General features: G+C 33.8%; 1 protein-coding gene across 3 annotated transcripts in view; it reads right to left on the bottom strand.

Annotated features, from left to right (window-relative positions):
• LOC145246568 (uncharacterized) overlaps nt 1-24,197 on the bottom strand; it is an 896,698-nt gene that overhangs the window by 312,510 nt on the left and 559,991 nt on the right. For all 3 annotated transcript variants that reach the window (XM_080108171.1, XM_080108172.1, XM_080108173.1), the window contains one exon: nt 19,954-20,085. In XM_080108171.1, the coding sequence (XP_079964297.1) occupies nt 19,954-20,085 (132 nt within the window). The remainder of the gene's footprint in view (nt 1-19,953; nt 20,086-24,197) is intronic.

Here is a 24,197-nt window from a genome sequence, read left to right as displayed (position 1 = left end):
CAAATTGCCACTTTGGTGTAGGGGGCTACTATCAGGGGCAACAACTACTGGGGTACTATGTAGGGATTTGGGCAGCAAGGTGTCGGTTCACGTTACACTTGAACTTCTGCACGTCAGTAATGTTGGGGAAGCAGGGACCTGGAATGGAATTCCAGAGTCTTGCGGTTCTGGGGAAGAAACTATTGGAGTAAAAAGATCTTTTACATCTAGGGACCTCTACAGTGTGGGGGTGGGATCTAGTAGCCTGTCGGGTTTGTCGAGGGTGCTCGCGTCGTGGGGGCACAAGTGATTGCAGTTCGTCAGAGAATTCACCACTAAAATACTTGTAGAAAAGGCAGAGGGATGCAACATTTCGTCGATGGGACAGAGGCTGAAGCTTAGATGCCAGTTCAGGGCCTATCAGGTTTGCGACTCTCTTTTGAACCTTGTCAAGGAGCGAGAGACTAGTAGCAGATGCACCAGCCCAGATGTGGCAGCAATACTCCATACATGGGCGAATGGTGGCCTTATAGAGGTACAGGATACTTTCGGGTGTTAGTAGTTTTCTAGCACGGTAGAGAGAGCCTACCTTTCTTGCAGCGGCCCTGGCAATGCCTTCAATGTAATTGTTCCAACTCATGTTTCCTGTGAACGTTAGGCCAAGGAGTTTGAAAGATGGACTCTCAGATAAAGAGTCGTTGGCCATTGCTATGGGTGGTAGAGAGGGTTTCTTGTAATTATTGAATGAAACTAGTTTAGTCTTGGCAGCATTGAATGCGACCAACCACTTTTGTCCCCATTCCACTACAGATTGGAGGTCTTCCTCTAGTGTTTCTGCCATTTCTTTAGAAATGTGTTCATTCGTCTTCCTGTCGTGTCTGCTATAGAGTGTAGTGTCATCAGCATATATACCCATCTCAGAGGCAATGTTGTCGGGGAGGTCATTTATGAATATCAGGAACAATAGAGGTCCAAGGATAGAACCCTGGGGCACTCCCGCATTTATATCATATTGTTTAGATGTGCGACCGTCGAGGACTACCTGGATTTTTCTCTTATCTAAGAAGGATTTAATTATGTTAAATATACAATATATAACGTCAATCATATTTATAACCATATTTATTGCTTTTAGTAGCGCTCCTTAGGATTCTGAAAGTTTTTAAAAAAATATTTTCTCTTCAAGGAAGGGAGAGGTAGAAATTTGGTTTTAGTAGCGCTTTTAGTGGAGTCTTCTTCATTTGAATTAGTGCTTGCAGTAGTGCTCTAGAGGATTCTTGAGTTTTATTTTTTTCACTCATCATATAAAAAATGTTTTCTCTATATAATAAAACACAATATAATTTCAAAATCAGTTTTTATTTTTAACATTTTTCATCTTACTATTTAAAAGCCAGCGAGTAGACTAAATAAAAAAATAATAACAGAGTTGGGGAACAGACCGAAAAAGAGGACAAAATAATAATAATGGTGGGGGGGGGGTAAAGGAGCCAATGTCAAGTCGGGGCTGTAAATCGGTTCTGAAATGTAGCTTTATGATCAATAATCCGCAGAAATAGTTGACAAAAGACTAAAAGGAAAAATTCATAAGTGGATAACAATTGTTCAGATGCACCTACATATTTATTTTAATATTTTCTTGGCCCAAGTTGTGCGTGATTAAAACAAGAACTTGATTTAAATAAAAAAAAACTATGTTTTTGTGTCCAAAATTATTTATTTACGATTATTTTATTTGTATTTTTCACTACAAGTTGGAATTGTTTTCAAACAACAAATATGTTTTTCTAATGTAGAAATAAAATACTAGATCAATTTACATATTTAAAAAAGAATGTTTGGTTTTTATTCCGACCCAGCGTAGTTTACCTCCTAAAATGGAATCAAAATCTACATTTTTTGTTGTTGTTGCTAATACGTTTCAACGGCCTCTAAAGATAATATAAAAGCAGAATTTTTTTAATAATCAAAATTAAACCTTTTAGCGCGGGGATCACTTTCCTTATATACATTTAACATAAAATAAGACCCCACTTCTTGGCGACGTAGCGAGACATGCAATCGTTAGCATTTTTTAAGTTTGGTTGCGGGGTGGGGGCAGAATAGAAAAATGGGGTGGAGGTGGGGTCATAAGTTCCAAACATTTTTAGAAGCATTTCAAAACGCTTCTTTTTTTTAAGATTTGCTTTGAAAAGTTAAATATTACTTCATAAGTTAATTATTATTTCCTGATATTTTAAGGCTGTTAACATACGCACACACACAAAAAAAAACTAGTGCCGATCTGTACAATACACACTCTTTCCTTGTATTTTTTCTTTTCGTTATTTTTTTCAATTTTTCCAACGGATTGCACCCCTATTATACAAAGGATTTTTCATTAACTCTAAGTGCAATAATGTTAAGACTTTTATTATCCAATGTATTCCGTGTTGTTTTTGCTGCGTGCGTTCATTCAAATTTTGCACGCACGAAATTGCGTATTGTTTTCACTGGTCGCCACGTTTGTTTTCGTGTGCACTTTTTTCGCGTTTACATATAAATTCTGTATACTTACTTGCACTTTTATACATACATTTTGTGTACAGTTAGCTATAACATATGCTGACGGGTATTCTAGTTACCTATAAATGTAGGTTTTCATTTTTATTTATTTTTTATCACATTTTCACCCCAAACAAGGCACATTGCCACTTTGATACAGGGGCTACTATCATGAACATAAGCTACAGGCGGATTTTGTAGGGAGTTGGGCAGCAAGATGTATATTCACATTACACTTGAACTTCTGCATGTCATTACGGTTGAGGAAGCAGGGATCCGGAAGGGAGTTCCAAAGTCTAGCAGTTTTGGGGAAGAAATTACTGGAGTAGAAAGCTCTTTTATATCTGGGGATCTCTACTATGTATGGGTGGGATTTAGCTGCTTGCCGGGTTTGTCGGGAGTATTTACGTCGAGGAGGTATTAGTGATTGCAGTTCGTCAGAGTATGCACCATTAAAATCCTTGTAGAACAGGCAGATAGATGCAACATTTCGTGATGGAACAGAGGTTGAATCTTAGAAGACAATTCAGGACCTATCAGGTTGGCGACTTTCTTTTGAACTCTGTCTAGAAGTAGCAGATGCACTAGCCCAAATGTGGCAACAGTACTCCATACATGGGCGAATGGTGGCCTTATAGCGGTACAAGATACTTTCAGGCGTTAGGAATTTTCTAGCTGGGTAGAGACTGCCTACCTTCTTTGCAGCGGTCTTGGCAATGCTCTCAATGTATCTGTTCCAATCCATGCTCCCTGTGAACGTTAGGCCGAGAAGTTTAAAAGAATTACTTTCAGATATCATGACACCTCAAGCAAAAGATATGTTTAAACCAGGACCAAACTCAAAGAAAACCAACCTGTCTTCTCCCTTGATGCTTGAATATACGAATATCCGCGGGCTTAGAACTAACTTAGATGATGTTGAATCATATCTCCTTGTAAACACCCCGGATATCTTAGCATTAAGTGAAACTAACCTTAACTCCTCCACTCCCTCTAACCACTTTAACATGTCTGGTTATCTCCCACTCTGCCGTAAGAACTCGGACAGACATATGCATGGGCTTGGAGTCTATATTCGTAAGACCCTCTCCCTGACTAGAGGACATTCAATTGTTTTTTCTGAGCATTTTACAGTCAACGGAGAAAAATAGGGCAAAGACCCTAGTGTTTTAAATATATATATATATACATATATATATATATATATATTGTGTGTGTTTGTGTGTGTTTGTTTGTGGGTGTATATGTATATAGTATATATAGTATATAGTAAATATATATATATATATATATATATATATATATATATATATATATATATATATTGTGTGTGTGTTTGTGTGTGTTTGTTTGTGGGTGTATATGTATATAGTATATATAGTATAGCATAGGCATAGTATATATATATAGCATATATATAGTATATGCAGGGTGACTCCCCCCCAAAAAAAAACAAAAGCTAATTGGAGGCCATCTAGAACATATTCTGTAGAACGGAGAAAAAAAGGCCAAAGACCCTAGTGTTTTGATGTGATGTTTTGAATATAATAAACTAGTTATGACCAAAGTTTCATTTCATTTGGACAAAACACTAAGAAACGGGGCCTAACTAGCGCTAAAGTACATGTATTTGGTAACTTCAATGTCCACCACAGTAACTGGTTTGGATTCTCTAATTACACAGACATAGCTGGTAGCACAACACATAGCTTCGTTCTATCCCATTCCCTATCTCAGACGGTTACATTCCCGACACGTTTCCCAGACCAGCAAGACCAACATGCCTCACTTCTAGATCTTTTTCTGAATACAATTCTCCATGATTGTACAACAAATGCCCACAGCCCACTCGGGAATGCTGATCACGCTGTGATAATAATAGAAATCACCCTAAATTCTCGCCCTAAAACTGAAGACCCTCTGCTCAAAACAACGAGGTATTACAAAAAGGCCGACTGGGAATCCATCAGGGAACTCATCAGAGATGCCCAATGGCAAAATATTTTTTCTCTCCCAGCTGAACAGTGTGCAAATTAGACCACTGAATGATTCAAAACGGAAATTGAGGCACATGTTTCCACACGGAAATTCTATAACAAATCCCACTCTCCTCAATGGTTTACCTCTGCTTGTGCAGCTGCTATTGCTCAAAGGCAGCATGCGTTCTGCAGATTCAACCGACATGTCCAGTTCAAACAGACAGAAGTATATAGAAACCAGAAATAATTGTAAGAGAGTAATAAAGACAGCTAAGACAGATTACACTGAAACCACCAGGAAACGCATTGAAGCACAGATTTTAGGAACCCGTGATTTTTGGAAAATCTACAACAGTGTAGTAAATAATGGGCAGTCAACGATTCCCCCACTATCAAACAATCATGAGGTTGCTCGTACGGCAACCGACAAGGCAAATCTGCTTGCCAGTCGGTTTGCCTCAAACTCCACACTGGACACAGCACACCATCCCTCCCCGACTTTCCTTTGCGAACAGACGCCACACTAGACGATTTGAAAATCACCCCTTTTCAGGTATATGGTATCATAAAAAAAAACTAGAAACCTAGAAACCTAGAAACCTCAAAAGCATGTGGACCAGATCCCATCCCGGCTGTGCTAATAAAAAAATGCTCTGCTGAGATTGCTCCAGTTCTCTCCAAACTTTACAATAAATGCCTTAACGAATCTTGCTTTCCCGACTGCTGGAAAACTGCTTCTGTGGTACCAGTCTTCAAAAATTCTGGTGAAAGAACTGACCCACTAAATTATCGCCCCATTAGCCTCCTCCCACTTTTCGCCAAAATATTTGAGTCCTTAGTTAATCAAGCCCAAGTCCAACACCTAGCAGCTGCTAAACTCCTGACCGACAAAAAAATATGGATTCAAGCAAGCCCGTTCAACAGCAGATATCTTAACTGTAGTCTCTGACCTTATATACCGTTCACTGGACAAAACAGGGGAGGGTAGAGCAGTAGCCCTTGATATATCTAAGGCTTTTGAAGGGGTATGTCACGATGGTCTTCTAAGGAAAATTAGATCATATCGTATCACTGGAAGAATACACAATGTAATTAAATCCTTCTTAAGTAAGAGAAAAATCCAAGTTGTTCTCGACAGTCGTACATCTAAACAATATGATATAAATGCGGGAGTACTCCAGGGGTCTATGCTTAGACATTTATTGTTCCTGATATTCATAAATGACCTCCCTGATAAAATAGTTTCGGAGATGGGCATATTTGCCGATGACACCACCATCTATAACAGGCATGAGGGGAAAACAAATGAACACATATCTAAGGAAGTGGCAGAATCACTAGAGGATGACCTCCAATCTGTAGTTGAATGGGGACAAAAATGGATGGTGACATTCAATGCTGCCAAGACTAAGCCTGGTTCCTTCAATAACTACAAAAAACCTTTTCTACCACCAATAGCAATGGCTAAGAATACACTGCCTGAGAATACTTCCTTTAAACTCCCCGGCCTAACGTTTACAGGGAACATGAACTGGAATATACATTATTGAATATACATTGAGAGCATTGCCAAGGATGCTGCAAAGAAAGTGGGCTCTCTCTACCGTACCAGAAAATTACTTACGCCTGAAAGTATCCTATAACTCTATAAGGCCACCTTTCGCCCATGTATGGAGTATTGCTGTCACATTTGGATTGGTGCGTCTGCTGCTAGTCTCTCAATCCTGGACAGGGTTCAAAAGAGAGTCGCCAACCTGATAGGTCCTGAACTGTCATCTAAGCAATTGTACCTCCTTGACGTGACTACCCCCGACAAACCCGACAAGCAACTAAGTCCCACCCCTTTACAGTAGAGATCCCTAGGTGTCAGGAAGCCTTTTACTCCAATAGTTTCTTCCCCAGAACTGCAAGTCTTTGGAACTCCCTTCCGGGATTCTGCTTTCCCAACTGTATCGATATGCAGAAGTTCAAGTGTAATGTGAACAAACATCTTTCTACTCATCTCACTTCATAATGCCCCCGCTAATTGTTCCCGATAGTATCCCCCTACTTCAAACTGGCACTTGCCTTGTTTGGGGTGAAGATTGAATTTAAAAAAAGGGTAATGTGTCTTTGGCCATTGGTATTGGTGGTAGAGATGGTTTCTTGTAATTATTGAAGGAAACAAGCTTAGTCTTAGCAGCATTAAATGTTACCATCCATTTATGTCCCCATTCCACTACGGATTGGAGAGCATGCTCTAGTGTTTCTGCCATTTATTTCGAATGTGTTCATTTGTTTTCCTGTCGTGCCTGTTATAGAGCGTGGTGTCGTCAGTATATATATACCCACCTCAGAGACAATTTTATCAGTGAGGTCATTTATGAATCTAAGGATTAATACAGGTCCAAGGATAAATCACTGAGGTACACCCGCATTTATATCATATTGTTTACATGTACGCCCGTCGAGGACAACCTGTATTCTTCTCTTACTTAAAAAGGATTTAATCATGTTTAGTATTTATCCAGTGATACCGTATGATCTGATCTCTTAAGACCATCGTGCCATACTCTGTCAAAAGTCTTAGATATATCTAGGGCTACCGCTCTCCGCTCCTCTGCTTTGTCCAGTGAGTAGCATATACGTTCAGTGATTACAGTAAGGATATCTGCTGTGGAAAAGTTTTGCCTTAATCCATATTGTTGGTCGGTTAGAAGTTTAGCATTTTGAAAAATTTTAGCATTTTTCTTAGTTCAACATTATCTTATATACCATTATTTAAACTTTTTCTGCATGTATGTTCATTTTAGTTCAAAATATATTCACGTTTCGTTATATGCTAGTATATTAGTGGAATTTTATCAACTTAACCGGTAATTACTACTATTCTGTAATGTCAGGAAGAAAATCAAAGTTCGGTATTCAATGGAAACAAAATATATTAGAGCATACATCCTGCATGCATGTATGCTAACATCGAGATGCATGTTCTCTTGGTCTTTATAGTAAGTGAAAAAGCTTATTATTATCCGTAGGGTGGACACACCACAACAGAATTAACTTGCTTGTATTTATCCTAGGCGGACAAGAAGAATGTTTTTAATATAATTTAGAAATTATAAAAATAAAACGTGATTTTATATGTCAATGAAACTAGCAAAGGTAGAGAGAGAGAGACTCGTGTGGGGGGAGAGAGGAAGAGGCAGAGTGCGAAAAGAGAGAGAGAAAGGAATAGAATAATGAAACACTCAACCATAATTTATATTTCTATTAATATAAAAGTATTTCGCAAAAATTAAATTTCGAACTTATTGTCTATAAATAACGCAGAATTTATTGGGTATTCTTTACTTAAGACCAAAGCAAAAGATGTAATAATCGAGAATTGTTTCAACATTATCTAATAATCAGCCGATGATACATTCTTTGCTTTTAAGGTTTTATTTTTAAATATGAAAAAAATCACATCTGGTCATAATTATGAAACCTTGAAAGACAGCCAAATGTTTTAGTCTGGATCCTTTGGGATTAAAACTGGGACGGAAAGGGAAAAATTAAGGTATAATGTACTTTAATAAATACGTTTTGAATTAACTGTTTGTGAAGTCGATTCTGCGGCATTTTTTTTTTATTTTTTTTATTACTTTGTTTATTCACTAGCTGGAGGTCCGGCGTTGCCCGGCTGTACAATACGCTTAAACATGATATTTTAATTGATGCGGATTGCGTATGTATTATTATAGAATCAATCATTTATTGAATATTTTATATTTCAAAGAATAATTTGCCCGATGGACTAATTCGCAATTTTTTTTAAATATGGATGATGTCGCTCATTAAATTCCGTCTGTGTTTGTTTACAATATCACGTCAGCTGATATTTGAGCTTGACAGTCTAAAATATAGTCTTTTTTTTATAGATAAATAATTTTTTAAATTACAAGGGAATATTTTGCGTTACACCGGCCAACATTACACTGGTGTAACGTAAAATATTCCCCGGTAAGAATTATTCTTTTATATCTATAAAAGAAGAAAGACTATTTTAAAGATCAGATGACCATTTTCGTTACTTATCGGATGAATTTCTGTGCAGAGCATATCTAAGAACACTGCCAAAAACATAAATTACCTTTGTGTGAAATTTGTTGAAGATAGGCTCAGCCGTTTTGGAACATTTGAGGAAGGAACTCACACGCATGTATCTAAAAGTACATCTTTTAAACTCCTCGGCCTAACGTTCACAGGAAAAATGAAACAATTACATTGAAAGCATTGCCAGGACCGCTGCAAAAAAGGTGGGTTATTTCTACTGTGCTAGAAAGCTACTAACGCCCGAAAATATCTTGTACACTTATAAGGTCACCATTCGCCAATGTATGGAGTATTGTTGTCACATTTGGGCTGGTGCATCTGCTACTACTCTCTCAATCCTAGACAAGGTTCAAAAGAGAGTCGTCAACCTGATAGGTCCTCCTGAACTGTCATCCAAGCTTCAGCCTCTGTCCCATCGACGTAATGTAGCATTCCTCTGCATGTTCTACAAGTATTTTAACGGTGAATGCTCCGAAGAACCAAGCACTTGTACCCCCTCGACGTAAATACCCCCGACAAACCCGACAAGCAGCGAAATCCCACCCCTTCACAGTTGAGATTCCTAGATGTAAGAGAGCCTTCTACTCCAGTAGTTTCTTCTCCAGAACCGCTAGACTTTGGAATTCCCTTCCGGGCCCCTGTTCTCGAACTGTACTGACATGCAGAAATTCAAGGGTAACGTGAACCGACATCTTGCTGCCAACTCCCCACATAGTACCCCTGTAGCTTATGTCTCCGATAGTAGCCCCCTACATCAAAGTAGCAATGCCCCTTGTTTGGGAAAAAAATGTAAAAAAAAAGAAAGTTACTTTAATAAAATAGTAGAGAGAGAAAAAGAGATACAAAGACATTTCTAAACATCTGAACATCATCTGTGAAATGATCTGTTGATATATTATAAAGAAAGATTAAACGGCTTTTTAGGTTGGTTTTAAAAGAACACACTTTCATTGTAAATATCTGACAAGCATTGCATGTCTGCATTTTCGTTTGAATCCTAATCCGCTTTGTATCTTTCTATTCGTCGACATATGCTGGAAATTTCTTGTTTTATCTTTCTGAATTTTTTGTTATTTTCTATTATATATATATATATATATATATATATATATATATATATATATATATATATATATATACACACACACAGAGCGAGAGAGAGAGAATAAATAACAAAAAGTTATATTCCAAAATTTGTGATGTTGACCATCTTATAATTTATTCCTTTAATTCAGTTGACTTATACAATTTTTGGCAGCATCTCTTTCGCAGCGTAAAATCAATCATTTAATTATTATATCATTCAGTCAACAATCAGTCTATATTGCTCTGTAATTACATTGAGCTTTTTAAATAAGGATTGGTATATGTTATAAAAAAATATTTTTCTACAGAAATATATATATATATATATATATATATATATATATATATATATATATATATATATATATAAATAAAGTTTTGGGACGATAAATCGGAATCAGAATCGGGAATCAGAAAAATCAGTGATTTTTGGAGTATCGAAATCTGTGTGGGAATCGGAAAAAATTGGGCCTATTTTCCGATGCCAAAACCGATTCCTTTAATTATCATTTTATTTGATTTTGGCTTAAAAAACATCTTCCATTGCTTGTAGTAATAATAAAATAATAAATATTTATTGATTTAAACTTCCGGTAAGACTAAGATGTATAGATCACCCCACCCCCTCACAAATGTTTTCGTAGGTTTGAGAAAATATATACACATTTTAGATGTGTTTTTATGGTAATCGGGACGAAATAAAACTTTCATAGTAAAATATTTAGAGATTTATAAAGCATCAGATCAGAATCGGTAATTGCATCGGAATCGGGAATTAAGTACGAAATCGACAATTGTATCGGAATCGGGAAAAGTATTGGAATCGCCCCATCACTAATATATATATATATATATATATATATATATATATATATATATATATATATATATATATATATGATTGTTGAGCTGGATTAAATCCGACGATATGAAATAAAATGGAGGTGGAAGGACCTGGATACTCAACGTTTCGCCCGATTTATGCGGGCTTTTTCAAGAGGGATGGTCATTGACGAGAGAGTCGGAGGATTGGGGCTATATATAATGATGGGGGAGAGCAGCGTGTTTTCCTTATGTAAATTAGATGTCATATATACATGTATATACATTTTATGAGAGAAGAACTAATTACAGTAAACTAGTGTAGTGGATTACGTCTAAAAGATAAAATATCGTAGAGATTAAAAATTGTGTTTGGAAATATAGCGGTGATAGATTAAATAAATAAAATGACACGAGATTACGAAAGAATTTTTTTTTTTTTTTTTTTTAAATTAGAAATAATTGAATTGGGATAAAATAGCGCAGTAACTTAAAAGATGGTATCTAAAAATAAGAATAGGAGGTGATAAAATGGAGTCTAAAAATAGATAATGACAAAATACAGTAAATAAGTAAAATAAAAATAAAATTAAGTGAAATTACGAATTTTTTTTTTTTTTTTAATTAATCGCAGTGGTTTCAGCCAGACGGGTGTTTTTCGTGAAAGATTGGCGAGAGGGGGACCAGAGATTGAAGCTCAGATGAGCACTTGTCATGAAAATAAAGATAAAACAAAGACAGGCTCCCAACGTCTCTTCTGTGGGAGAGAGGTTACAGGGTAGAGAAAAGGCCATCTCCCACTAAGCCACGAAGTCTATTTTGCACTCTGTCAAGGCAGGATAGGCTGTTTTTAGCAGCTCCTGTCCAGATGTGGCAGCAGTACTCCATCCTTTGACGTAGTTGGCTTTTATACAGATAGAGAATTGCATTAGTAGTGAGATATCTTCTGGAGCGGTAGAAGGATCCCACCATCCTCCCAGCGACCTTGTCAACATACCTGATGTACGTGTTCCATTTCAAATCAGGAGTAAAGGTCAAACCCAGAAGCTTGTCAAAACATAGAGCCTCCCCAAGACGAGAGCCATCCATTTCAATTGATGCCAGATGGGGATCAGAGCGTTGATGATGTAAAGATAGGAGCTTGGTTTTAGATGCATTAAAAGTAACCAGCCACCTCTTTCCCCATTTTACCACGCGCTCTAGATCAGAGGAGAGAGAATTAGAGAGAACATTGTCATTTACAGCCTTTGATGTGTTGCCGTAGATGGTCGTGTCATCAGCATAGATGTCAACGAATGATTTAAGTATGTGTTTAGGGAGATCATTGATGTAGATCGGGAAGAGAGTTGGGCCCAGGATGGACCCCTGAGGGACTCCAGCATTAATACTGTGGGCCTCTGATTTCTGTCCATCAACCACTACTAAAATGAAATACGCATCAAGTGCGTTTGAAAGCCAAATACAACGTAATGTTTGGAAAATAAATAAATAATATTTGTTTATTTTCCTAATATTACGTTGTTATTTCGTTTCAAACGCACTTGGTGCATATTTTATTTTATTCAAATTAAAATAACGTTTCTACTGAACTTTCATTCTTGACATACATATATATATATATATATATATATATATATATATATATATATATATATATATATATATGTTTGCATGTATATGGTCAGGAAAACTTATGTGTATAATGAAGCATAGAAACTTATAAAATATATTTATATCCTAGTCTTGTAGAAGAGATAAATGTCCAATGAAAGAATGACAACCATACAAATTAAGTTTATATAGATATGAAAACTTACGTCGATTTAATTATTTTAAAGTAAAACATGTAACTCCCATGATACCAATATTTAAACCATATAAATAAGCATGTTTACAGGTTGTTAATTTGATCATGGAGAAATATATTATTTTGAAATAAATAAAAACGAGAAAATAAATATAAACGAAGAATAAAATGAACAAATAAATAGAGCTATATATATTATTCCTTAATTTGAATTCATTTTGAGATGAGCATTATATATATTAATTTTATTTTTATTTCGGACTACTATTCTCATCTTTATTAGTTGTTGTTTTACATTTTTTTTTTATTGGTTTGTTTATTCACAACGTTTCGGCCGACTAATTCCTCTGGCCTTCGTCAGGTGGTAACCGCGACGGATAGGAACTTCTAATCTCCTAACTGCATTCTCAGCGATCACTGCCATCCGTAGTTGTTGTCGTCTCACCACATTTTTGGCCAAGTAAACCTCTGGCACGCTTTGGGTGGGATTGAAACCGCTATCTTCAGACAATGTTCATCTGGAACTGTAGAGAGTCAACGTCTCTATCAACTGCGCCACGGGCCCCGAAACGTTGTGAATAAACAAACCAATAAAAATAAAAAAAAAAATGAAAAGCAACAACTAATAAAGATGAGAATAGTAGTCCGAAATAAAAATAAAATTAATATAAATAAATAGAGGTTATCGGTAAAATTGGAGAAAAATGAATGCGCCTGCGTGAGAGAAAAACCAGCCAGAAAGTCTAAAATAGGGAAAGGGTGCTGTTGAGAATACAATACTATTTCGGATCAAAGAAAACACTTAAGCCACAAGACAACTGCCTAGTTAAAGATACAACTGGTACTACCCTGCAGCGACAACTTGACCAAACGGGGTCGTATTTCCCTTCATTTGCCAGTCCGATTCTTTTTATTTAGACCACCACCATTCAAACTTCGACGATCTGCACACGCAAACTATGCGTTCCCGTTCCTTTCTTTCAGAATGTGGCTTCTGGGCCTTGATAAGCGGTGACATCCATTTTTAAAAAATGTAAACCGCACACGGATATATTCTTTATATACAAAATGAATGAATTTTGCTTTTCCTTTCAATGGCGTTTCTTTTCCCGGTCAGAAGAAATGGGTAATTCTGAATCGAGATTCCACTGAAACATGTATGCACATATGTATCCAATGTTAGTATAAGAAACATATATATATATATATATATATATATATATATATATACATATATATATATATATATAGGATTGATATGTAGTTTGCTTGAAGCATTGTGTGGGATAGGTGTGTAAAAGAGATTTAGAAGGCTGTCACAATGCGAGGAATGAATTATAGTCTCTGTTGGTAAGAGGAGACGAGAACAAGTGGCGATTTACAAATCAATAAGTACATATATATATATATATATATATATATATTCAGTTGTATAGTAAAATGTCTTACTGGTAAGCCTATGCGACGTAAATTTTTCCGTAATTAATAATGGAATACGTCGCATAGGCTTACAAGTAAGACATTTTAGCATACAACTGAATAAATATATATATAAATATATATATATATATGTACTTATTGATTTGTAAATCGCCACTTGTTCTCGTCTCCTCTTACCAACAGTGACTATAATTCATTCCTCGCATTGTGACAGCCTTCTAAATCTCTTTTACACACACACACACACACACACACACACACACACACACACACATATATATATATATATATATATATATATATATATATCGCTGTATATTTTTCTTCATGACTGTATATTTTTAAAGTACACCTTTTTTATTGGATCTACACAATACCAACCTCTCATCGTTTTTCCTCTGAGAAGAAGAGCCTATCTTTGAAACTCCATGAAAGAAGGAATATTTCTCACTTTTTCTCGCATACCTTGTTTTTAATCAAATATTATTTATTTAATTCTACAATATCTTGTTGTCTATATATATATATAAGAAGAGTTTATATTTAGTGCAAAATGTACATATGACAGAAAAAAGAATTCTTTTGTTCCTTGGACGGTCATCCTCGTCATCCTCGTCAGGGGAAAACGATGGCATTTTGATCATTTTTTAAAATAAAATAGGGAGAAGAAATTAAAATTAATGATGAAAATGAAAACGACTTATTTACAATTACTATAAAAATACGCCATATACATATACATACGCACACACACACACACACGCACACACATATATATTTATATATATATATATATATATATATATATATATATATATATATACTAGCAAAAGTACCCGTCGTTGACTGGGTTAAAAAACGGCCTACAGAAAATGGACTCTGATTTATGAAAGTATGATAGGTTATGAAAAGGAAGGGGTGTAAAGAGACAGCTTCGAATTTGGGGGTATCAAAACCAAAGCAAAATAAATAGATAAACCACATAATTTATTATACCATGCCTGTACACACTGAAACACTTATCACAATATTCTGTGGATCTATATTAAAAACCTTGTTAAACTTTGTGACATATTTCCATTCTATGAAGATCAGGTGTGAACGAACACCCCATAATTCTATTTTACCATATTTCTTCAAAGTGAAACATAATTATCAAAGTATACTTACCCAGATAGATATGAAAAGTCTTTATTAAAGTTTGTGCCTATTTCGATTCGATGGAGGCCAGGCGTGAACGCAGACACCCACAATTTTATTATACCATCCCTATTTAAGTTAAAACATACTTATCAAAGTATTCTTATGTACATCTATATCAAAAACAATTTTAATGAACCACCGTTCTGCCAGATCAAACATACCCGTTGCTGTGTCTCGATACATCTTCCATCATTATATGCAATCAGTTTTTTTTTAAATAGTCAACCATATAAGAGCCTATCCATGACCAGACATACACACACACACACACACACATACACACACACACATTCAGCTTTATGTTATAGATATACAGACACACAGAGAAAGAGGGGAGAGATTATTTCTAAATATTCTAGTTTTAAAACTAACAGACGAATGTCATTGAGCTGCGTAAATAGATCATAAAAAGATAAACTGATTTGGAATATTTGGTTTCTTTTGTTATCCATTAATACGAGAATAAGTGATGAGACATATCGCAAAACGCAAAAGAAAACCTTCACGCAGGTCAATGTCTTCTGCAATTGAGTTTATTAAACAATGAAAAAGTTTTGTTACGCCATATTTTATGCCGTAGCACGGAACAGACTGTACGCCCTGACGCCACGTAATTGGATGCGCTTAATGTTTCCTTCTTAACACACTGAACTGTGTGTGGGAGATGTGTCTCGCGATTAAAACCTGGCCATGTGCCGCGAGCTGGCTATGTAGGAGGGCGCGATGGTATCCTCTTACGACTCTTATCTACACATATAATGTTTGTGTACTCGGTATTGTCGAAATGGCAGAGAGGTTCATGCTTCTGTTTATAGAGAAAACAATTCGTTCGGACTATTATTCGGAAAGTTGTTTTCCACTTAAAAAGCGTGTTATCTCTTAAAGTGTTGACATATATATATATATATATATATATATATATATATATATATATATATATATATATATATATATATATACTAGACTACCCAGGACCCGTTGGGTCAGTATATATTAACTATGGAATTAATGTATGAGCGTGACACTTTTGACGTAAAGAAAATAGTTTTTCGTGACGTAACAGAAACATTTCTATGAAAGTATATTGAAATGAAAAAAGAATATAGATAGATTTCTATGAGTCGTTCTGTTTATAATTGTTTATTCTTAAAAAAAAAACTTACAGCCATTGAATTATAAGTCGTTTGCCATACTTATGGGTAAATGTTCACTGAACAGATACCATAATACTTAAAGTTGAATTCAAATTTTGAAATATCTTTTAATTTTAACGTGAAAAAAATGGGTCGCTGAAAACGTACACAGTAAAACAATAGATTGTAAAATAGTAGATTTACTTGTAAGAAAATTGCGTTAAAATAACTTAAACGTAATACGGAAATGAACGATGTAAAAAAAATGCAGAAAGTATTAACAATTGTTTATTTGGATAATTTAAAACGAAAAAAAAAATTAGGCCGCTGAAAACGTACACAGTAAAAAAATACGTTGTCAACAGGTCAAAGTTGATTTATTTGTGAGAAAATTGCGACAGTATAGTTGTAATACAGAATAGTTGCAAAACATCCCCTAAGGGGTCAGTATGTTATATTAGCTATGGAATTAATGTATGAGCATGACACTTGTGACGTAAAGAAAATATTTTTTGTGACATAACAGAAACATTTCTATGAAAGTATATTAAAATGAAAAAAAGAATATAGATAGATTTCTGTGAGTCGTTCCGTTTATAATTGTCTATTCTTGAAAAAAAAAATTACAGCCATTGAATTATAAGTCGTTTGCCATACTTATAGGTAAATGTTCACTGAACAAATCGGGTCGCTGAAAACGTACACAGTAAAACAATACATTGTAAAATAGTAGATTTATTTGTAAGAAAATTGTGTTAAAATAACTTAAACGTAATACGGAAATAAACGATGTAAAAAAATGCAGTAGTACAGTAGTAGTAGGGAAAATACATGTCAACCAGTAGTAATAATAGAGGGATAAGGAAGATGAGTAGTAGTAGTAGTAGTAGTAGTAGTAGTAGTAGTAAGAGGAGGAAAGGGGGGGGCGTAGTAGTAGTTGTAAAGAGGAGAAGTAATAGTAGTAGCAAGAAGAGGAGGCATAGTAGTAGTAGTAGTAGTAGTAGGAGGAGGAGGAGGAGGATAGTGCGCAAGCAAACTAGCAAACAACCAAGAACGACAGAGTTTTAGTATTATAATAGATATATATATGTGTGTGTGTGTGTGTGTGTGTGTGTGTGTGTGTATGTGTGTGTGTGTGCTTTTATAATATACCGCTTCATGGAACACTGATTTTTATGACCGTCCCCAAAATAAATTAAGTTATAATTATTTATATAAATAAAACAGGAAATATTTGTCTGTATGTTTCTGTGTTAAAATATTTAACTGATAAACTTTTGTTCTGTTGGTTACCTAACATTGGCATTAACAGGAAATAGTAATCATTCACCAAGGATGGTTTATAACGAGTAGAATCTTTGTTTGGATGAATAACGCGAACAAAAATATGTCGGCAAGTTTAAATAGAAAATGTTTATTTCAACTTGTCAACACATTTCTATTACTTTTGCACATGCGTATATTCATACAAAGTTTGAAGTCGTTGTATTTTAAATCTTTCAAATCTATCTTACGATAGCTCAAACCGTAGGAACACGTCTAGCGTTCTAAATCTTTTGGTTCCAGTTCTTGCTGATGGCACCCGAGTAAGTTTTTTTTTTATCAGTACTATCTCTCTCTCGCTATCTCTCTCTCTTTCTTTATGTATATATATATATATATATTATTTATTTATTTATTTTATTTTATAAACATGCATGTAAGTAGATTACTGTTTTAAAAAATAAATAAATAAATAAAAATATTATTTGTTTACGTCCAAAATAAGAAATGGGTAATTTCTAAAAAATGCATCCGATCTTCAAGGTGAAGACGCTAACCTCAATATCGTTTAAAAAAAATCAACAACAACAAAAACTACGTATATATATATATATATATATATATATATATATATATATATATATATATATATATATATGGCGATTAAGCTACACTGAATATTCGGCGTTTCATCCACTCTAGGACTCGTCAGGCTTATGCGCGAATTCTGTGGTTGTTTATCGTTTTTATATGCTCCTCTCCTGTTGAGATTTTAGTTAGCCAGTCAGCTTTCTAGTATCCACCGCGCCCCTTCGTATATATGTGTGTGTGTGTGTGTGTGTGTGTGTGTGTGTGTGTGTGTGTGTGTGTGTGTGTGTGTGTGTGTGTTATTTACTAACATCTTACTGAGTTTGTGGAAAGAGTTTTCAATAATGATCTAGATAGTAACAACTCTTCACCGTTAAGTCAATAGAAATGACGCTGGTCTAATCTTTGTCTCTACAGCAGGACGACAGCTGCGTTGAAAGATTGCCAAGTTAAAGGTCTACAGGTTCCGATTTCAATAACTAGCCATATGGAGTAATGTCTACAAGTATTTTCTTGTCTATTTCGACATCCGACCAAAATGCCGTGCCAGAAAAGTTCGTTTACTTTTCTCTCCCGGTCTTGTCTTGGCCATTGTAGCCGTAGGAAACAAACATATTAATTTTTTATTCATGTGTTACGGACACCCAGTAAAAAGAATACGATGTATCTTATTGTATTAGATTTCGTTTATACGTTCGACATTGTAAGTGTCAGGATATGTTGCTGGCCTGACGACGTTTTTAGGAAAAATAATTTTGAATATAATCATCTTTAATTCTTTTGTCGTGAAAGACAATTTTAAAATAGTATTTGTGATTAGATTAATTGATAAGATAAACTGTCAGCGCGATGGTGTTTTAATATAGGATGCCTTTATAGACAGGTTAAAAATGGCAAATGATTTATCGAACAAAAGTGACATTTATTATTTAAAAAATATATATTAAAAGTTTTTAAAATACCAATGAAAATAATTATTTACATGTTTAAATTTTTTTTAATAATAATTCATTGAATTTGTCTTCGTTTTTTTTTTCGTTTTTTTTTTTTTTTTACGCGGAGTCGTCACTTATCAATTCCTCGGGGATTCTTCTAGGATAAAGGTTGTGTCAGGTAGATGATGAGAAAATATGATCAGTTATGGTGGAACTTAGGTAGGATTAGATTATATAAGAGGAATGCTGAATAAGAATTTATTTACATTGGATTAGAAGATGACTATGTTGTAGTCAGTCGGGAAGAAGATCCACGGTATTGCTTTCCAATAACGAACAGTTCTCGAAATAAAATTCTGCTCAGAGAATTTACGTTTAGTTTTAAGCCCAGATAGTGAGTGCGATAAGTTATTGGCGGTTGTTACAGTTAGGCATGTATCTGTTGCGAACGTTTTACCGGGATGGATCATAGATTGGAGCTTACTCAAGTACTTACCATAAAAGTAAAGACAGAGCAAGGACAAACTGGTAGTGTCTTTTCTGTGAGAATGATGAAGTAGGAAGGTTAAAGGGTCATCCCTCGCTAGATTTCGATGGCGGTTTCGCAGCATATGAAGGTTTCATTTTATTTTCGCTTTATGAAATTTAAAAAGATCTATTTGTAAATGTTTCAGTTATTTTTGCAGAATATTTGCGAACCTAACCAATAATTGCTTTTCGTGAGTCCAGATCGAATTAAAAAAACATTCCAATTGTGTATTATAATTCCTTAAAATATTATAATTCCTAAAAATATTATAAATTCCTAAAAATATTATAATTCCTAAACATATTATAATTCCTAAAAATATTATAATTCCTAAAAATATTATAAATTCCTAAAAATATTATAATTCCTAAACATTATAATTCCTAAAAATATTATAATTCCTAAAAATATTATAATTCCTAAACATATTATAATTCCTAAAAATATTATAATTCCTAAAAATATTATAATTCCTAAAAATAGTTCATTAAAACTTAATTGAATGTTCTAACGGTTATCGATTTCTATTGGGTTTCATATGTAGAGACAACCGTGTTAGTACACTTACGTTTGATACATTGTGTATGATCATCACTTCCGTCAAATCCTGGTAAGCATATGCATATCCCGGCTTCACATGTACTATGAAATACAGCACTGTTGCAATCAGTGTCCGACCAACAAATATCTCCAATACGCCCTAGAAACAAAAAGGAAAACACAAATTAAACATGTTTTTCTCTCTCCGAATAAATCATTTTGATTGTATATTTAAAATATTATAAAAAAAAACAAAAGTTTATATCTGCTTCCAGAACTCTGCTACAAAAAATGTTGAGAAACAAATTAATTTTAAGGTCAATAATTTTTTTTGTAAATTTGTTTTGTTAGGATGTTGTTGTTAAACAAGATGTTGGATGCAAGTAGGTCTATTCATCTTGGTTATATTTTGTCTGTTTACCTGCAAGAAAGATAAGGAAATAAAGAGTAGGTGTCTTGTATTTAACAGAAAATATGAACACCTGTTTTTATTTTTTTAATATGCTTAAATAGTTTTAAAATCTTTTTACATTGTGAAATTATGTTATTTTAATATAACCTAATTCATCGATAATTACGTATGCACTCACTGCGTTAGATGGCGTTTGGCAATAGCGCGCATTAGAACATGTAATATTAACGGTGTAGTTATACTTCTCGCTTCTATACAACGAAGCATGTCTACTAAAAACTCACACACACATACACACACACACACACACACACACACATATATATATATATATATATATATATATATATATATATATATCAACAAAACCTTGTTTGTTTATCCGTGTTTGTTCATACGACACATTACTGCAATTACGTCAATAGTCTACATTGCTACAGCCTTCTTATACACCTTTCCCTTATACATATATAAGGGTAAGGTGGTTTACTTGATAATTACTAGTAAACAAACAAATAAATAAGAAGGCTGTAGCAATTTAGAATAGGGAGATGTTGAAGTGATGTGATTTATGAACAAAAACGGACAAACGAAGGAATTTGGGGGGTATAAATGTGCGTCCATATAGTTATTTCTTTCAAAATCAATCACACATGTAAATCAGTAAATATGAACTTATAGTTTAATATGACCGTTTTGGTAAATGTATTTAATATTTCGAGAATAATGTCTCTTTTTCAAAAACAAAAAAAACGTAAAAAATGTTTTTAAAAAAATGGCATATCAAAGACATTTACCATCCGTGTTATATTTTTTCCTACTTATAGATATAGAGGTTGTTTAAAAAAAATTAACGTCATATTTAAATATACATATATATCATTCGATTCTGAAAGAAAGATATGATGATGTTAATGATGATAAAAGTCCAAAATATTTTTAAAAAGGTTTCAAATGAGTTTTAAAAACCTGCAAATACAAAAAAATCTATCATTAAAACATTATTTGATTCAGAACATGAATATATAGCAAAGACACAAAATACATTTTAAAATGAAAATGAAATTACACATGTAAGAATTTTGGTTATTTATGAACATAGAAAAGCCTAAAAAAGACAAAAACAAAATGAAACACAGATAAACGAATGTGATTCATTAATGAAGAAGCGAAACCAAATGTACTTTTTGCCATTAATGTCTGCAATGGAACCGGAAATAGGAAACAGTTTCAGAATTCTGAAAAGGAAAAAAGAAACTTTGCATTTATTAAAATATATTAACTAAACTTTAAATTTTCACGTTATTTTGAATTTGTGTAAAAAAATCCATTCGATTAACAAGTTAATTTTATGAAAGAAAAATAAATTCTTTTAAAAAATGACAATGGTAATTAAAATCGTCAGAAGTTGTCGAAATTAGACAAATTTCGTAATTTTATTAAATTATTTATTTGGAATAATCGAAATTTGTAAATATGTTCAATTTTTTTTATATTCGTAAAAAAAAAAACAGGTATGAATTATGTCAAAAATAGTGATGGGACAATGCCAATATTTTCCCGATTCCGATACATTTATTGATTCCGCACTAAATTCCTGATTCCGATTCTTTATAAATCTCTAAATATTTCACTATATAAAGTTCCTATTTTTCCAATTACCGTAAAAACACATGTCAAATGTGCAGATATTTTCTCAAATGTAAAACAACATTTGTGGAGGGGATGATCGATAGATTTTAGCTTTACTGGTAGTTTAAAAATCAATAAATATTTATTATTTTATCATTACTACCAGCAGTGGCATCAAATAAAAAATGATAATTAAAAGAATCGTTTTTGGCATCGGAAAATTTGCAAAATTTTTCCGATTCCGATACCCCCCAAAATTTTGATTTTTTAATTCCCGATTCTTGTTCTGATTAACCGTCCCAACACTAGTAAAAAATATTTAATAGAATGTTCGTCACCGTTGATTCACTAAATTGTTACTTTTTGTTCCTGACATGTCTCAGGAAAGGGATATGTCGTTGAGTAGCAGGGTGGGTCTTGCTACATTTTCCAATAATAATCTGGTAAGTGTCGTAGTCGAAGCTGGTGTTCCTAGCGTGATGATTGTGTAGCTTCCGACCGCTCTCCTAAGAGGGTCTACCAATCAATATTTATGGCTTAACCAGCCAATCATAATCTGATTAGTGTAACGTGATTGTTACGTTTGAACCGTGTTCGTTACAGTTCAAACCTCTGTCGGACACCATCTCGTCCGGCACCGTCAAAAAGGACAAACAAACAAAAATAAATAAATCTGACTCAGCTTTTTCTGTTTTAGCAAAAAGGATTTATTACAATTACTTCCCAAACAATGTCTGTTTTTTTTTGGGGGGGGGTCTAACTGTTCGTGTCGTCTGCCATGAGATTAACAAAACCGTCCGTCTAGACATTAACTTAAAAGTCTCTCCGTGCCACTACGAGGCCACATGTGTATCTGCTCACCTACATGCCGACCATATACAACCATTTCTCGGCTTCAACTTTACACGTCCATCTTTTTTCAACCGTAAGTTTTTTTTTTCTTACGACCACATGATGTCCTTTTTTTCATGTCGCGCAAGCTCGTGCACACTTTCTAATTTGCATATGTGCTTTTTTTCGGCTACTGCTGCTAATATCCTCGCAAGTCAGCTATATTACAGCTCCTGATGATATTTTCCCACGCGCTTATACGCACTCTGTTACATAAGGAGGAAACACCCGGGTATATTCATATTCATTTAATTAGTTAAATTCGTGATATTCAGTGAGCCCCCTGCCCTTTAAAGGTCAGTAGGGACCTCCAAACTTTTGTGTACTACGTCATCAATCTTAACAAAAAACACGACGTCATCAGTTCGTGTGTTTGTTGTAATTTCTATGGAAGAGCATTAGCACTATAAAATTTATATTATATTGATTTTAAAAAAATAATAATTGAACATTTATGTATTTATTAATCGTATATTTTTTTCTATACAAAAAATAAATGTATTCTGTCATATAAAAAATGTAACTTATTTATAATAGTTTTTCTTTAACATTTTCATTAAAACTGTATTAAAAACGAACAAGAAAAAATAGGTTATCAAATAATCTGCTCGTTAAAAAAAATACAATCCACCACTGTATATAACACGCAGAAATGATTCCTAGTCTTTTATATTGTTTATTTTTTATGTTGTTTATTTTTTAGTTGTTTTAAGTTTTTTTTAATTAAAGTTAATTCTATACAAATATTAAGTCCTTAATCAGAAAGTCTGTATCTACAAATGCTTGTCCTTACAGGCTTCCGTATATTTTTGAAAAAAAGCGCAAATTTTGATTTCAACCTCTGTCATTTTAGATAATCAAATCGAAACGAATTTTTTTTTTTTTTGTCGATTTTTTTTTTGCAATTTTTATTATCTCAAGAATCATATATTATATTATATGAATATATTTTTTTTAATATTGGAAACCTGTTATATAAAAAAAAACGGTTTAAACTTCATATCGCGTAATATTTGAATTTAATATCATTTAAAGGTTTTTAAAAATAATTATATTTTAGAATTCGTTTTTTTGTTGTTGTTGTTGTAATTCAAATAATTGTGTTACCGAGAAAAAAAAATCAAGAAAAATTGTTCATTTTATTTTTTTTTTTTTACATAATATTAATGATTGTATGTCCAATTTTATTTACAACTTTGAGGTAAGTGAAAATAATGATGGGATTTTATATATATACTAGCGGGGGTACCCGGCGTTGCCCGAGTGTTTGTTTCCGGGACGGGGGGGAGTTTTAAAAAATGTTATGGTAGGTAAGTAGGAAGGATCAAACCCGGAGT

The sequence above is a fragment of the Euprymna scolopes genome, chromosome 24 (assembly GCF_053919585.1).
Source record: "Euprymna scolopes isolate OS-2025 chromosome 24, ASM5391958v1, whole genome shotgun sequence".
In the NCBI taxonomy this organism is placed as follows: domain Eukaryota; kingdom Metazoa; phylum Mollusca; class Cephalopoda; order Sepiida; family Sepiolidae; genus Euprymna; species Euprymna scolopes.
Note: the sequence above shows the minus strand (reverse complement) of the source record. Positions and strands in the feature narration are given on the sequence as shown.